The sequence below is a fragment of the Haemaphysalis longicornis genome, unplaced genomic scaffold (genome assembly GCF_048455015.1).
Source record: "Haemaphysalis longicornis isolate Haplotype H1 unplaced genomic scaffold, Haemaphysalis longicornis Haplotype H1 scaffold_1, whole genome shotgun sequence".
NCBI classification, from domain to species: Eukaryota; Metazoa; Arthropoda; class Arachnida; order Ixodida; family Ixodidae; genus Haemaphysalis; species Haemaphysalis longicornis.
Window position 1 is genome coordinate 378,555,167 of NW_027526203.1, and position 14,200 is coordinate 378,569,366.

The 14,200-nt window shown below is 46.3% G+C and overlaps 1 protein-coding gene across 1 annotated transcript in view; it reads left to right on the forward strand.

Moving 5' to 3' along the window:
* LOC144160665 (uncharacterized) overlaps positions 1–14,200 on the forward strand; it is a 113,720-nt gene that overhangs the window by 5,030 nt on the left and 94,490 nt on the right. Inside the window, exon 2 of the mRNA XM_077691884.1 lies at positions 4,075–4,256. Within this exon, the coding sequence (XP_077548010.1) occupies positions 4,075–4,256 (182 nt within the window). The remainder of the gene's footprint in view (positions 1–4,074; positions 4,257–14,200) is intronic.

Sequence of the window (14,200 nt, forward strand, 5' to 3'; positions counted from 1 at the left end):
CCTTAGAGCAACCTACACTCGCTGGTCTTACCATCGTCCAGCCGAATAGCTGTGAGCATGGGATGGAGCGCTGTTTGGTTGAACACTTGCTTCAGAGTACACTCCTTGACAGATAGCAGCAATGCCGAACTGCTGCAGTGTCTAATACGCATATGGTGGGTGTCGGTTAAATAATTCAGCCCGATTAATCGGCAGGCTTTAGTAGATTACTTCGCGTGCTTTAAATAGTGAACAACACGAAAAAGCTAAAACCCCATTTCGAGTTTGGCGTCTTTTTGCAATTTATTTACTTTTTTATTAAGCGATACAGGTTAAAGATAGTACAAGCATCCGCACCAATACTAGCTGCGATGACGAGACCATAGACAGTTCCTACGAGGACGTTGAATCAGCAATAAAAAAGGGAACAGCACGGTCCACGATTGGGATGGAGGAAGTTAACGCAAAAGTTGGTGAAAAGCTAGTGGGAGAAAGGGTAGGGGGAAACCTAGGAAAAGGCAGTCGCAGTGGTCGAGGAGATAAACTCGTTGGATTTGCGGAGAGAAATAATCTAGAAGTAATGAACGCATTTTTCCGCAAACGAAGAAATGGGAAATGGACGTTGTTAAGAGCGAAGCGTACGAGTGCGGCCCGTCTCGCCTATAGGGAGCGCGGCTGGTGAGCGGCTTGCGGAAGACAGTGGCCTCCGTACCCACGACGAAAGGACGTGGGTTCAATTCCCGTCCGAAGCGGCGGCTTTTCGGATGGAAGAGAAAAGCAAAAACGACCATGTGTCGAGATTTCGGTGCATGTTGAGGATCCCCAGGTGGCCAAAATTAATCCGGAGCCCTCCAGGACGGCGCACCCCGTAGCCTGCGTAACTTCAGCGCGTTAATTATCCATCCATCAATTATCTATCAATAATTCTCACGACGAAGAGCCAGAAATGGAACTTAAACTGTTTAATCCATGCTGAGAAGAGAAAATCGATGGCACAGCACACTGGCGTGCGAAAACATAAAATCAGCGCATTAATTAGCAGATGACCAAATTGAGGATAGTCATGAAGCGAAAAGTGTGCCGAAGTACCAGTTCGAGCCATGGCAGCCTTCAATATATAGTTGGGTGAACCTTTCAATGAGACACAACGACCAAACCAAATAACTTGCTGTCTGAAGACGTCTGAATAACTTGCTGTCTGAATAACTTGGCACTCGTCGCGATGGCCCCTGAAAAAGAAAATAACCTCGGAATTCAACAGAAGTGCAGCAAGTTGTGGGATTTTGGTAGGACGCCAATACAATCAACTCAGAACGCCGACTAGACTTGCTGTACATATTTTAACGACTTCGAACAGAACGTGTTCATAGAAGATGAACAGTATCGCGTTAGTCTCCCATACAGTGGAACATAGACCAGCTGACTGAATGAAAACGCGCATGAATCTATCTCCCGCACAACCGGAAATGTTGCATCTAGACTTGGTGAACAAGGACAAGCTGTCTGAACGTGAAGCTCGCCTTACAGATAATTTTACTAAGGTCCTGGTCTCAGCCTTATGAAGAATAATGAAGAAAAGCTACCGAGTTTCTTTAGTCGTCTTCGAACGATATCTGGCATCGACGGATGCAAACCAACTAGTATCTTGGAAGCAGCACAAAATAATTACGACTTCCGCTGAACGAAGAGTCCATCTCAGCACCGGGTTTTGTAGACACTGAAGGCGAGATGTCATGAAATATGTCTGCCATAATTATTGCAGTCTCTCATACTTTGGAATTAGTTACTACTCCAGGCGGGAGGGAGAGAACGAGAGAGAATAGACGTTTAGTGAGCAAACGGTGACGGTTGAGCCGTCACGCAGTGAGTTAGGTTGGCTTCCGTCCAGGTATCCCTGGCCCTTCAACAGGAATTGCGCTCATCACAATGACTTGCAAGGGGATTAACTTTCGTGGGATGCAAAGTTCGCCCTGCTTGCAGAAGCCTTTGCAGTTTCGGGTACGTTCATATGTTCAATACGACAGGCAAATATTTCATAATACGCAACTAGCTATTCCGACTGAAGTTATTATGAGAATATGCTTCCTCTAGCCGGAGCGCCCGAATGGATTTTTGTGAGGGAGATATTATTGATTAATTGCCGGAATCACGCTTTGATTCCTCTCCCAAGTATACAACGCACCAAGCGCTGGGAGATTTCGCCTTGGTACTGTGCAAGAGATTTGGCTCTCACGCACATCAGTTCAACAGCGGCTTTTCCATTCTATATGAACTGACCCAAAGCTATCGTTCGGACAGTTTTGCAGTCGGGGTTGTATTATGACCGCCGGAGAAGAGACCGGCTACGGTAACTTCGAATTTCGGGCAACCATGGACAGCCATCGGCAGCGGAGAAGGCTGTGTGCCCTGGCAAGAGCCTCGACTACAGAGCGGTTTTACTAATAAGTATTTATTAGTTTCTAGTAAATACAAAACAAAGTGATAATATACAGAAAGAGGTCCCAATGTAAACACTGTGTTGGGACTTATTGTTAATAATTCCGAAAAACTAATATAAAAAGTACGCCAATGCAGATACACGTATAGTGATAAAGGTTCAATATGATAAACAAAGCTAATAAATAATATGCGCAGGTTCGACATAAGTATTTGTATATGAAGAATACACATCTCTGCAACGCAGCAGGATTCTACGTTGATTATGAAAAGCACTTGTATGATTATGAATTGCCTAGGTTACCGTAGTGAAAACAGCCCACGGAAATTAGTCAGGTTAAGAGGACCTAAGCGATTCTTTCAACAAGCAAAAGAGGTAACAGCTAACTTCAGAGGCAGACCATTCCAGTTCTTTATTGCAGCAGATTCTGCTGATTGTTTTACATAGTTTGTGTGCACCCCGCGAAGCAGATAATTACATTGAAGTCAGAACCATGCGGAGTTGGAATTCGTCAGTTGCGTTCTATTGAGTATGTAATACTATTCTGGACTTTTGGCGAAAAAATAAGTTATTGTTCCCAGGTCATGCAGTACAAGTTTGTCGATTGTAAGAATGTTTAGGCTTCGAAAAAATGGCGGCGCACGAGCGTTGTGGTAGCTATATGTTAAAAGTCGTATCGCCTGGTTTGGAGTGTGCAGGAGAATAATTACAGGTAAGTAAGCTTGCCCCAAGATACGATGCCCCAGACTGTAAATGAAAGCGCAGTACAGGGAGGTGAGCAGCGCGTTTGTTGCAGCAAGTTTTTTTTTTTTTTCGAACTTAATTATTGAGACGGGGACAGAACGCTATAGTATTCCAGACAACAAATTAAATCACACACGCTGCTCAATAGCTGCTTGGTCGGAACATATAAAGTTCGCGGAAGAGGATGTAGAGAAAGAAGACGAGGCCCTTTAGCGACGGCTTCCGGTTAGTAAATCAATAGAAAGGAAGATGCAGGTGTGGATATATAAGAATACGTCCGGCCTTTGTCTTCTTCTCGCTTTACATAACACTGAGAGAATCTGGCGCGTTATCGAAAGGGCGCGGGTTCGGATCCCTCGGGGCACATATCCTGTTCCCTTTTATTCCTTTGCTAGCACATTGCCAACACGCACAAAAGGGGCCAACTAGCTCCCCAGTGCTTTTGTTGCGGCACTTGACTGCTATGGCTTGTTCCATATCCCTGTATCCCTATGTTGATTCAACGCTCTTCTTGAAACAGATATAGTTTTTGAAAGGTTTGTAAGATAGAAAGAAAGTGGAAAAAAACATTCCCGCCTGGTGGGATCCGAACCCACGAGCTCCAGAATACCGGTCCGGTGCGATAGCCACTACGCTACCCGGCGGGGCCGCGCTCCCCTACGCTATCGTGTGGTATTTATGTTAAGGTAATTGTTTCCTACCACCCTCCAGCGCAGGAAACGATTGTATGGGCGGCACCACGAGCAACTCCTTTTCGCATCCCATCAGTGCATTTGTAGACGCGCGCAGCTACCACAGCGGGAGCATCGCCCGGGTTTGTCTACACACCGCTGTTGTTGCTTGTCCCTAAGGCCCCTTCCGTTGTCCCTGGCTCCCCAGTAAGAGCCCTAGACCTAGGGAGCGACTCGTTGCAGACTCGAACAATGGGGCTCGCCGCGTGGAGCACGCGGGCCCGGTGAGCAGTCGCGCACGCTGTTCGGGCCGGCTGCGAGCGGCCTGCCCGCAAAAGCGGCGATCCCTTGCGCCGAGCTTGGTGCGCGTGTCTGGCCGAGTGAGGCCGACGAAACAGAACGCACAGCCTGGCTGCCCGAGAGAGGTGAGCTCCTCTCTCTTCCGCTTCTCTGTTCCGCTACGCTGAGCTGCTGCTGCTCTGTATGCAACCCTCCCAGTGCTGGCCTCATCGTTCCCCTTCTCTATACGGCTCAACGTGTAGGCGTGAAGCGCTCCTTCAGGGGCACTGTAGCGCTGCACGCCTCATGTATGCCTGATTTTCCATCGCGCAACAGCGTTGCCACATACGTGTTGCTATATAGCAAGGCCACTTAAGTAACACAAAATAGGCAGTACTGTTCTGAGCCGGACGTTTCCTTTGGCGAACGTGTGGCTTGGTCTACGGCAAAATAATAAAACGACAACGTAGTTGACATGTTTCAAACTTCAGGCAGCCGCACGTAGATTCCCCTTTTGTTGTGTGTGTTTTGCGTCTGCGTGCTGAAGCCACATGTGGGCTATGAGGCGCGCAGGGGAAGACGACTACGGATTGTTTTAGACCACCTGGGATCTCTGACGTGCACCCAAATCTTGACGCACGAGTGCTTTCTTTTTTCGCCCCCAGAAGAAAAACGGCAGCCGTGGTGGGAAACCAACCTGCGCACAGGTGCTTAGCAGTCTGTTAACCACCGCGCAGGGTAGGCTGCGTCTTTTACCCGCCGAAAATTTTGCGCTCAAGGCATCCTTTTTGTCGCCGATTTCGTCTATTAGGAACCACGCCGTAATCGTCTTTTCTGCTTGGATGCCGCCTTTCACGCCACAAGCTGGGATGCTGTGTCTGCGAGTCGTCCACTACTGCGCGTGTTACTCGCTTTCCATCGTTCGCAACAATGCTGCACAATTCCCTGCCCACGGGTTTGTCTTCGCTATGGAACCAACTGCGACAATTTTTATGCTAGTTTCGCTATCATTTGAAGCTTCAAATAAATCGTATAAGCTACGAAATTGTGTTCATTCAAATACTAAACGAGGAAACTGGTAGTGCGTGACAGAGTTAAGCAATGCGTGGTGCTTTCCGAATGTAATAACAGGGAGAAAAAACCGCGCATGCGCATTCTCTGTGAACGACTGGTTGATGTCTCGTTGGCTACAGCGATAAACTTCAAGTGGCCGGTTACAAAGTTACATTTCCTCATCTTCCAAGTTACATCTCATTCACTATCACAAATACTGACTAGCGATCGCAGCTTTCAAACAAGTTCGTAACCGTTAAGCGGAAGCAAACAGGAGTATGGCACGGAAAATAGCTGTAACATCCAATGCACATATCGCAAAACGCATTAAATACTGTGTTTTTCCCTAAAACAGGGCTACAGCATGCATGCCTAGTTTCCCGTCGCTCTCTATGAAAGTTTCTTCACGGTGCAGCTGCGAAAAGGTTAAGAAAAGAAACGTTAGGGATACAACAAACAATTTGAAATTGCGGTTTTAAAACAGGGTATTTGTAAACTAGGCATTGTTTTGCGAAGTTTTTATCCAGGTCTCACGTTACTCAAGGCCGCCACAGGTAAAATTAATAACCTACGCGTGCCAAATTAATATTTGCGAACGGGTATGTTAGTACATAGTTATACTGCATGTCTGAAATTCTACAGTTATGAAATTCTGAAATCATACATGCCTGAAATTTTAGCCTTACCCGGCAATGTGTCAAGATTTGACAATACGAGCACAAAAAACATGCATTTCTGGGAACCTTGTCAACCGAGCATTTTCGTCTTATACACATTCTCTGATTCGCTATCAGGAAAAAAAATCTAATCAGTAAATGAGAACCAACGCTAACTGTCAGCGCCCCTTTAAGGACGTCACTTTGATTTTGGTTTCGAATTTCCATAACTCAATGGTTTCCTGGCATTCATTGTGAACGCTTAGTCATCAGGGAAGAGCTGATTTTACAAAGCACCACATTCCACTTAGGTAAACTAATCGTGGGGCGAAATATTAAAACGTCCCTTGCCTTACAATGTTTCCCTTAATAAAATGAAAACCTCCTGCAGGCTTCTATGACCCAAGGAACCATTGAAGACAGGCATCTAATTTAAAAATCACCCTTAGCTCTTCCTTGAGTAAGCGGGCCCTCAGAGCGGCAAGGAACCGTTTGTGAGCGTCTTATGCCGAGAATGTGTGCCCAACAATAAAAATATACTTGATTAAATCATAAAAAAGCAAGCACATATTTCTAACATATATGTGTTTTGGAATACGCGTGTCGATGTTCGCTGGTTTCGTGTTTTATGCATATTGTTCGGATGCTTGATATGTCTGGGCGGGAAAGTTGTCTGGCAATCTCCAATAGTTTGTCTGGCAATCTCCAATTGTTTACAGTGCAGCGGAAGGGTAGCGGACGCGAAGTTCGCTCTGGGCTGGCTCTGATCGTGAATGCTTGCTTTAGAATGTCCCGTTCTCCCGCTCTCCATCCGCGCTAATTACTCGCGTTTCCGTGCGTGATGTCTGGAAAGTTGTTTTATTTTTTTTTTTACAGAACAGGACCAGCGTCTCGTACGCGAGCATGTCTGGAAATATTGAACTTTGGTTGAAAACAAAAAAAAAATATAACGAAAACGGACGCTGTTTCGCTGAGAAAATGGAAGCCTGGGAGAAAGTGTGCGCCGAATTTAATAGCACGCCCGATACGGCCCCGTGATGTTGCAGAATTGAGCAAAGTGGCTGCCTCCGGCTGCCAATGTTGTGGCCGAGTTGCAGGTTGTTCAATGGTGCTAGCACTGCTTTGTTCGAGAATCGAGGTTGCAAGGAAACCTCGTCCCGGTCGGAGACGGGTACGCGTCCACGTAACCAAACGCGAACTCAGCCGCGCGGAAAGCAAATCTGGTGAAGTTATCAAAGCTACCGCTTGCTCATACGATTATGAAAAACGAAGAAACCCAGAGGGCGCGTACACAAAGGAGAGAGGTGCGCAACACACATACGTATGCGCAACACACACATGCCATGTATGCACGTCTTCGATAGCTGGGTTTCGTCGTTTTCTACAAGTGTGTGACAGCAGGCGCAGCACCAAATTCTTCTGCGTGCATGTGTATGACGTCTAGGAGGGCGTAAGCTTCCATTTCGGCGTTGTACTGTATAGGCTTCGAGTCACGCGGCGACACCGAGCGTGTCGGTTGTTCTCTCTGGATGCTGCACGCACACTACAAATGTCTCCGCAGCTGCCAGAGTCGCCCTTCCGGGCAAGTGCAGCAGTTGTGGTGCAGTGAAGCATGCTTTTAGGTAAAGTAGAGAGATGAGGAAGCATGAAGGTAGAGTTGTGCTAACCTCAAGAAAAGGACGCTCCAAGGGAGGCCTCATAAGGGCTACTTTTCGGGGTGGGTATTTACCAAACAAACAGCTCGTAGGGCATATCCTCACTGAAGTAAGGAACGTTCTAAAATTTAGCCCTAAAACACGCGAACATGCACCATGAAAAAAACATTTTACCAATATCTCCAGCAGCATGACGAGTGAACGTCGCTTACGCAGCTCATATAGTTGCTGCAGGCGCCGTTCTTCTATGACCTATTAAAATCTTCAAATGACCGCACATAACATTAACTGGTTTTCGCAGTTTGTGTTGATTCTCATAAAGAAATAACGTCTTCTAGCGTGACTTGCATGGCCTCAATCCAACAACGTTGTAAACAGACCGGTGTAAACAGACAAAGCGTTTATTCGTTACCTGTTTCAATAAAGCGTTGACAGATCGCGCTGGGCTCGATAAAATTTGGAGATGCGAAAAATAATCAGAAAAGCCCATTGAAAACAGCATTTCATGCACATAAAAAAATTGAGTGGCGAACGCGCGTAAAGTGCTGCGAGCAGTCACGACGTGTTCCTTGACTGACCGCTTTAATCCTAAGCACGACATGTTCAACCCCGGTTCGAAACTTTAGTCGCGTCTCAGGAGGACATTATGGCTCACCGCAGACAGTTTTCAAAAAAGAACCGCAGTTTTCTAACTGCACCACATTTTTGACAGGGCGTACGTGTTGCCAGGTATTGTGCATTGTTACGACTCAACGGTGGTGAGAGAGAGAACTATCTTTAATGAAGTCTGGCGATGTTAGCCGGGCTAAAATGCCTAACTTGCTACGTCAGTTGATGACGTGATGAAGATGATGGCGATGATGTTCAAGAACTTGATGCGCACAGAAGCGTTGAGTTACTTACAGACTCGTTTAGACCTGTGTGTTGCAGGTACTCTATCAGAGCTTTTGTAGCCCGTGAAGCACGTTTGAAGCATGCGGTGAGTGTTGACGCGGCGCGCTGGCTTCAACATCGCACAACGAGACTCTCCGATGGGCTTTCCTGCAGAGCTTTAAAGCCATGTTGCTTCAAAGGTCATATTTGCTTCAAAGGTCTGTTGCGACGACTATTCTAGGACTGAACCCTGCAATTCGGTGAGCGCTGCGTCGCTCATGCGACTTCGAGAATGCGGCATGGCCAGAACCCTCTTGCGCAGCATGCACGCGGCGGCTCTTCCTGGCATGGTTCGCGGCATGGTTCGCGGCATGACTCTCGCGTCTCCGACTCTGCGAGGGCGTGACTGCTTGGGTGTGTTTGACTCGACTCTGCTTCCAACGGGTCGGCGCTTGTGTTGACCATTGCATTGTAGACTATAAATAAGCCCTCTCTCTGCGTCCTGGGCCTTCGCTGAGTACGTTTCCCTGCTTGTTCTAGTTGTCATGTTGAAAGCACGCCAGTGTGCTGCTGCCTGCATCATCGCTTTGCAATAAACAAGCTAAGTTTGCCTTTGGCTCTTCGTCGTCTTCGTCGTCTCTTTGCCTCTCCTGCGTGCCGTTCGCCAATTAACCACGCTGCCTCGATATGAGTTAGTGCGCCCTCGTCCATGTAACAGCATATACCTACCGTCCTTGACTTAGTAAGGGTTATCTCAAGTAGCGCAGAAAGATCGATATCGCATCTCAATGGTTTAAGCGAGAAAAAAACTACATGTTGTCTTCCCTAAAAGGAACGCGACTATCCACAAATGCTATGGATGGAGTACTTTCAATAGACTGAAAAGATACATTCTTCGGCTGTGAGCCTCTAAATATGAGTGCTTGCTTTGTGCACTCCAAGCGGAAGCCGACGCAGCCGCCATTTGGAGCGCGGGCCACGGCATGGTGGGGCCAGTCATGTTATTTAAATTGCATACGGCATGCCCGCTATTGCTTTGCTGCATTTCAAAACGGCCGACTGTCCAGCGCACGTCGAGCCGTAAAGTCCACCTCTCCGCTTTTATTTTAGAAGTACCCAACTAGCAGCTTATCAATGAGATTTTTGAGGGTTAGGTGCCCCCCCCCCCCCTCCTCAAATCGCGCCTGCCGGCGTGAAGTTGAAAAATAAAAGTAAGAGTGAAAGGATATACCGCGCCACCAAGAAGAAAACGTTGCAAGCGCGTCATCTTTTATTGGTTCTTCCCACCGCCGTTGCCCCTGTACCGTGCACTGCGACTACTATTTAAATTTGGCTACTGTATGGGCCAATGGAGAGCGCTGTAGGTGCGCATGATGCGCAGGCGAAGACAGTATGAGGGGAGGTTAGCGTATACATTTAGCCGAGTTCCGACTTACGGGGCCCTATCTCCTCGTGTTTGTGCTGCCTTTCAACTCTGTGAACTTTATCGCCTCGCTTCAGAAAATGGCTGCGCCGAGTACTTCGACCGATATCGCTGTTCAGCATCGCGGTCCTCATGCTTGAGCAACAGCGTGTAAACGACGCTCTGAACGTGAGTTGGTTGTCCCCGAAGTGACAGCTAAACTAACTTAAAAAAAAAAAAAAGGCTAAGACAGACTAACTAAGCGGCGCTGCCCCGCTGGAGCGCTACCACTCGCATTCAACTTGGTAAAACGACTTCCATTTTTTTTTTGTGGTCGAAGCTTAAATAGTTGGCGGTGAGGATACAATGATCTAAAGAGGTCATTGAGTTGCCTGTGTTATGACGATAATTTGTGGGTATAGATGCTCCTCGGATGGGCTAACTCACTCGACATTCTATTTATAGCTTGCTGAGTGCTAACTCATCCCACAGCAAGTCCTTTAGTTCAACGAACCTCTCTAGCACTTTGCTTTAGAAATTTAAACGATTAATTCCACTTATCCGCGCGCTGCATTGGCGTGCATCCTCGCGTTACTTCTTTCCGCATGGCGTCGCATGGTCAAATGTCTTTCTCCGCTCACAAACAGCCGCTAAAAAAGATGTTACCAAATAAAGGAATAATAGGAAGCGCTACCATACTATGCAATATGTATAAATAAAAAAATACATGGGGTACAATCGTCGTATAATAAGCGAGTTTAAATGCGACTAATAATACGCAATCATGGTCTCTCTTTGGGAATCGCCTAATGATTATTATGCGGCGTGTGCGTCGAGCTGATCTGTGGAGGAGACGGGCACACAAAAGAAAGAAAGAAAGAAATAAAAAAAAAGAAAGAAGGGAAGAGAGAGAGAATTACCCACGAATTGTGGCTCTTGAACTTACCCCAGAGTCGTTTGAAGATGTTCTTGGCTGCGGCCGTGAGTGGCTTTTGCTGCCTTCCTTTGTATAATTTCACCCTTCGCTGGCTGCGACGCAAGACCCGGTAAAAACAGGACGATGACGCAGGGTTGCGCGACGGCGAAAAGCAGCGTAAAAAAAGACGGGAAAAAATAATGGCGCCAAATGAGAGGAAGCGTCGTTGTTATAAAGAGGTTACGACCGAGGGGATCTTCAGCGTGGAAGCTGAATTTCGGTGGGAGTAGCTGCAACGCCCTACAGATTAGCCGGACGCATACACGTTCCCGAAAGCAGCGAATGGAACACGCACGAATGCAAACGTGTCTAGCTTAATGAACCAACTCGCATCAGAGCGAGAGCCCGCGAAACGATTTGGGCACCAAATGACTTTGCCGACGCGCTTCTTTGCAGAAGTGTGTGTGAACACTTGTACGTGCGTACGTACATACATACATACATACGTACGCACGCACGCATGTATGTATGTATATATGTATGTACGTACGTACGTACGTACGTATGTATGTATGTATGTATGTATGTATGTATGTATGTATGTATGTATGTATGTATGTATGTATGTATGTATGTATTATGTACGTACGTACGTATGTATGTATGTATGTATGTATGTATGTATGTATGTATGTATGTATGTATGTATGTATGTATTATGTATGTACGTACGTACGTATGTATGTATGTACGTATGTACGTATGTATGTATGTATGTATGTATGTATGTATGTATGTATGTATGTATGTATGTATGTACATACGTACGTACGTACGTACAAGTGTAAGGACTCGCGTGATTCGACGGCGAGTATTTTTTTCTCTTGTTCGCTGTGGAATCTCTGTTCGCTGAAAATGAAGCCACGCACGTGACTTCGTTCAAAACCTTCGGAAAAGATACTTTGAAGCTTCATTATATCTCGTCTTCCGAAGTGGTTTACGTACGACAGCTGACTCGTTACGGGCGGAGAAAAAATCATGCACCCCTCCGTATAACGACGGCGATGGTTTAACTCGAAGCTTTGTCGTCTGTGGTCGTCTGAGTTTCGACTTCGACTGGCCGGCGGTTTGGACTCTAGTTTCGGCTACAGACGCCATCAATAAAACATAGCAAGCTTCGCTTTAAAAACAAAAACCTAAATCAGGCTTCACCTGTGAAAGAGTGTATTTGAGGCAAAGTACGCTTTACAGGTGAAAGTTGACTTTCCTGCAGTGGGTTTTCAGGTGGACTACAGACGCCATCAGTGAGACATGGAAAACTTCGCTTTAAAAAAGCGCACAGGGCAGCAGGAGAGCAGAAAAATCATGCAACTAAACTAGACACCAGGAAAACATCTGTGACCCTTTCAGAAATACATTTCCTGCGCTCCTCTGTTTGGTTTTCTTTTTTGAATACTTTTACGTCTGTTTGAAAGCAGAGAAGAACGCATGCAATGGCGTTCCCGCGGGCATAATGCGTTATTGTATTTTTTGCGCTGCCACCGTGGCTTTGTGAACAGAGCTCGTCACTACACAATTTGGACTGCTTTCCAACTTTTGACGAAGATAGGTGTGGGAAGGCACGATTGCATTCTTAAATGCAAAGCGTTTCTTGTGGACTCATCGAGGAAGCTCCCGGTCCGCTTGGTGGGCACACCTTGGCCAAACAAAAAAATCCATCGAAGAAGGCTTAGGGCCCTCATGTTTTCATAAGGGCCGCTTATGTTGCTGCTACAACAAATATTCTAGGCCATTCCGCCCTGCGAACGTGCATGGATGACTGCAGTGCGTGGCACTGGCAGTGTATAAGTATGCATGCAAGCACTTAGAGTGTAAGCACTTTCAGTGTATTTATGCATGGATGACTGCAGTGCATGGATGACTGCACTATGTGGGTGTATACGTATCCGTTTGTATTAACGAGCAGCGGGCCAATACCACGCAATAAACAATCCTTGCTCTAACGTTGCCACGTCAGAATGTTTTGTTTCGGTGTTGGAGTGCCAGTTTTTACTAAGCCATTCTCAGTTGTACCCCAGACACTAAATATTTAAATTATTTATACTTCGCAAATTATTCCTTCGAATTCGGTTAAGTGAGCTTTTCTCTCCATAATAGAGGGACCACTAGATGCCAGACTGTACTGTTAGTTTCGGGTACCAATTAGTTGATTTATTGCGTTTTTTAAAAGGAATTTATCGCGGTTATTTTCACCCAACCCTAATCTCGATTCAAAATTTTCAGACTGCCGTAGAACTTTTTGTGCGCTCAAAAATATTGCAATCTGTTTCCAGGTATTCGGGATACCTTGTTAGCCTACCATTTACTGTAATATACTGTAGTTGTCGCTTTTTTTTAAGGAACCTATGTCTGCGCACGTGCTTTTAAGAAAAAACCTAGCGATAATTATCGCATAGTTACTGCTACATCGTGGTTGCGTCATATTGTTCGCTTTCGTTTCTTCGTATTTTGGCGCGAATTACTTCGACAGGCCGAATGGTCACTCATCACGCGAGAGGTTCTCCCGAATCAGAGCTGTCCTTGGCTATAGCGTGCACTTGTTCTACTCACATGCCGCCACGTTCACCAGTCATGCGGAAACCGCTAGGCTAACTGTTGCAGCGCTACTAGCAACGTTCCCGGGTAGCGTCGTGGTAGCGCACTCGGTTGCCACTCTGGTGTCCCTGGTTCCATTCCCTCTTAAACTGAAATGGGTTTTTGTGTTTTATTTTCGAGCGCTGGGAGTTGTGAGGCGCGGACATGAAAAATCTATGGGAGGGTAGCTTGATACAGTTCCTCTGTAAAATGTCCTCCCCCAACACATTTATTGAGACCGACGTTAAAGGGAATTGGTGTATGTAGCGCGCATTATGGATAAATGATCTCTTATGGAGTTAAGTAATAAATAAAAAAATAATTTCTCAACAGAAAGATGGTTAAAACGCGAAGCTTTCTCCCATGCAACCTGATACAGAGTACAAAATACAAACTGTTTTTGACCGTGTCGGAGTGGCGCAATCGGATAAACGTCGACTTCATAACGCGGGGGTCCCAGGTTCGATTCTCACCGCGGGGAGAGTTTGTTTCTTCAGGCGCTTGATGTGCCTTTGTGGAAACCCATTGCGTAAGTTGGCTTTCCTGCAGTGCGTTTTGGGCGTAACGATTTGGATTTTGGACTTTGACATTGGACTTTGAAGACATTGGGCTTTCGACCACAGAAAGATTCGCCTTTCAACCATCTTTCACTTCACCCACGATCATCATCATCAGCGTCAGATAAATTTGGCTTTGCTGAAGTTCGTTTTCCCGTGCGGCGGACGCCATCAGTGATGCGTAGAAAGCTTCACTTTTAATAAAAGGCTCTACCATCTTTACCACTTCTTGGGGATACATGCTATCTTATGAAGGCATTCCAAAAATTCAGGCAACCTTGCACTACTTGAATGGCGAAGCTGTTCTGTAGGTTAGCATTGCCGGACGCATAGTTAAGTTTCAG